This window comes from Merops nubicus, unplaced genomic scaffold, assembly GCF_000691845.1.
Source record: "Merops nubicus isolate BGI_N331 unplaced genomic scaffold, ASM69184v1 scaffold25273, whole genome shotgun sequence".
Taxonomy (NCBI): Eukaryota; Metazoa; Chordata; class Aves; order Coraciiformes; family Meropidae; genus Merops; species Merops nubicus.
The window spans coordinates 1-1388 of NW_008601329.1; the positions used below are offsets into that span (position 1 = coordinate 1).

At 60.4% G+C, this 1388-nt stretch overlaps 1 protein-coding gene across 1 annotated transcript; it reads left to right on the forward strand.

The window, feature by feature from the left end:
• Nucleotides 1-3: 3 nt before the first annotated feature.
• On the forward strand, nt 4-1136 carry LOC103770699 (serine/threonine-protein kinase pim-1-like; the record flags this gene model as incomplete). The annotated part of the gene is made up of 3 exons (XM_008937973.1): nt 4-145; nt 530-700; nt 979-1136. Coding segments are annotated over 3 exons (471 nt in total), but the record flags the coding sequence as incomplete, so codon positions are not given.
• Between the last annotated feature and the right edge of the window lie 252 nt (nt 1137-1388).

The window sequence follows — 1388 nt, forward strand, 5'->3', positions numbered from 1 at the left end:
GTGCGGCACTGCAACAACTGCGGCGTCCTGCACCGCGACATCAAGGCCGAGAACATCATCGTGGACCTGGCCACCGGTGAGCTCAAGCTCATCGACTTCGGTTGCGGCACCTTGCTCCAGGAGACGGCCTACACCAAATTTCAGGGTGAGCCTGGAGACCTGGGGAGGATGCTGCCCGGTACCGGGCATCGCCCGGCCCGGCGTGGCTGGGGGGGGGTTCCCCCCCCCCCCCGGGGGCCTTTTTTTCCGTGGCCCTTTTTTTGGCCAAGGCGTGGTTTTTCCCCACCCTTGGGTTGGTTTTTCTCTGCGTGGAACGGTCGGGCCTTCCCCGGGCCCGTGCTGCCCTCTTCCGGCACCGGCGGCTGCGTTTTACTACCCAAAGTTTGTAAACAAGAGTCACGTGTTGGCGAGGGGGTGGCGGGTCACCCCATGTCACCGTGTGTGTCCCCCCTGAATCCCTGGGGATGCTGGGGCTGAGGACCCGGGAGCGGGCGGCGTCCGCCTGATGAGCTCCGTCTGTCTCCCGCAGGAACGCACAAACCCCCGGAATGGCTGTGCTACAACTACTACCATGGCGGCCCCAGCACCGTCTGGTCCCTGGGCATCCTGCTCTACGACATGGTCTGCGGGAACATCCCCTTCGAGCAGGACGAGGACATCATCCGGGGACAGCTCTTATTCCGGCGGCGGGTGTCTCTAGGTGGCTTCACGGCCAGGGGGGATAACGGGGTTTGGGAGGCGGCACCGAGCACACGAGCCTCCTGCTTTTGTGGCTGTGGATGGGGTCGAGCTCCCGTGGTGAAGCTGGAGGAGGTGGCACACGTCCTGCTCTCCTGCTCCCCCCCAAAATGCGCGATGGGTTGGGAGGTTTGGGTGCGGCTCTGAGCGCAACCAGCGTGGCCTGGGCACTGCAGACAGTGCTCAAGGAGGACAAGAACCTGCTCTGACTGACCGGTGGTTTCTGGTTTCTCTCTGCAGAGTGCCAGCACCTCATCAGGTGGTGTTTGTCCACGCGCCCCTCGGACAGGCCGGCTTTGGAAGACATTTTCAACCATTCTTGGCTGCAAGGCATTCACCTGCCCCAGGAGACAGCAGAGATCCACCTGCACAGTTTAATCCAGGAGCCTGGCAAGTAACAGCTCCACACATCTCCTGGCCATGGGAAGCAAAGAAAACCAGACTTCTTCCTCGTGGCCGTAGCACTGAGCAGGGATCGTCACAAAGGAACACGCACATCTTGTCCCAGGGCTGAGCTGAAGATTTCGTCTTCCAAGCACTTGGTGGCCGCCATCCAACCCAGCTGGCCTGGACTCCATCTGACTGACCCTGTCTCATTTGATGTTTTGCCAGTAAAATTTTTTTTTTTTTTTTGGGAGGTGTTTTGTTTT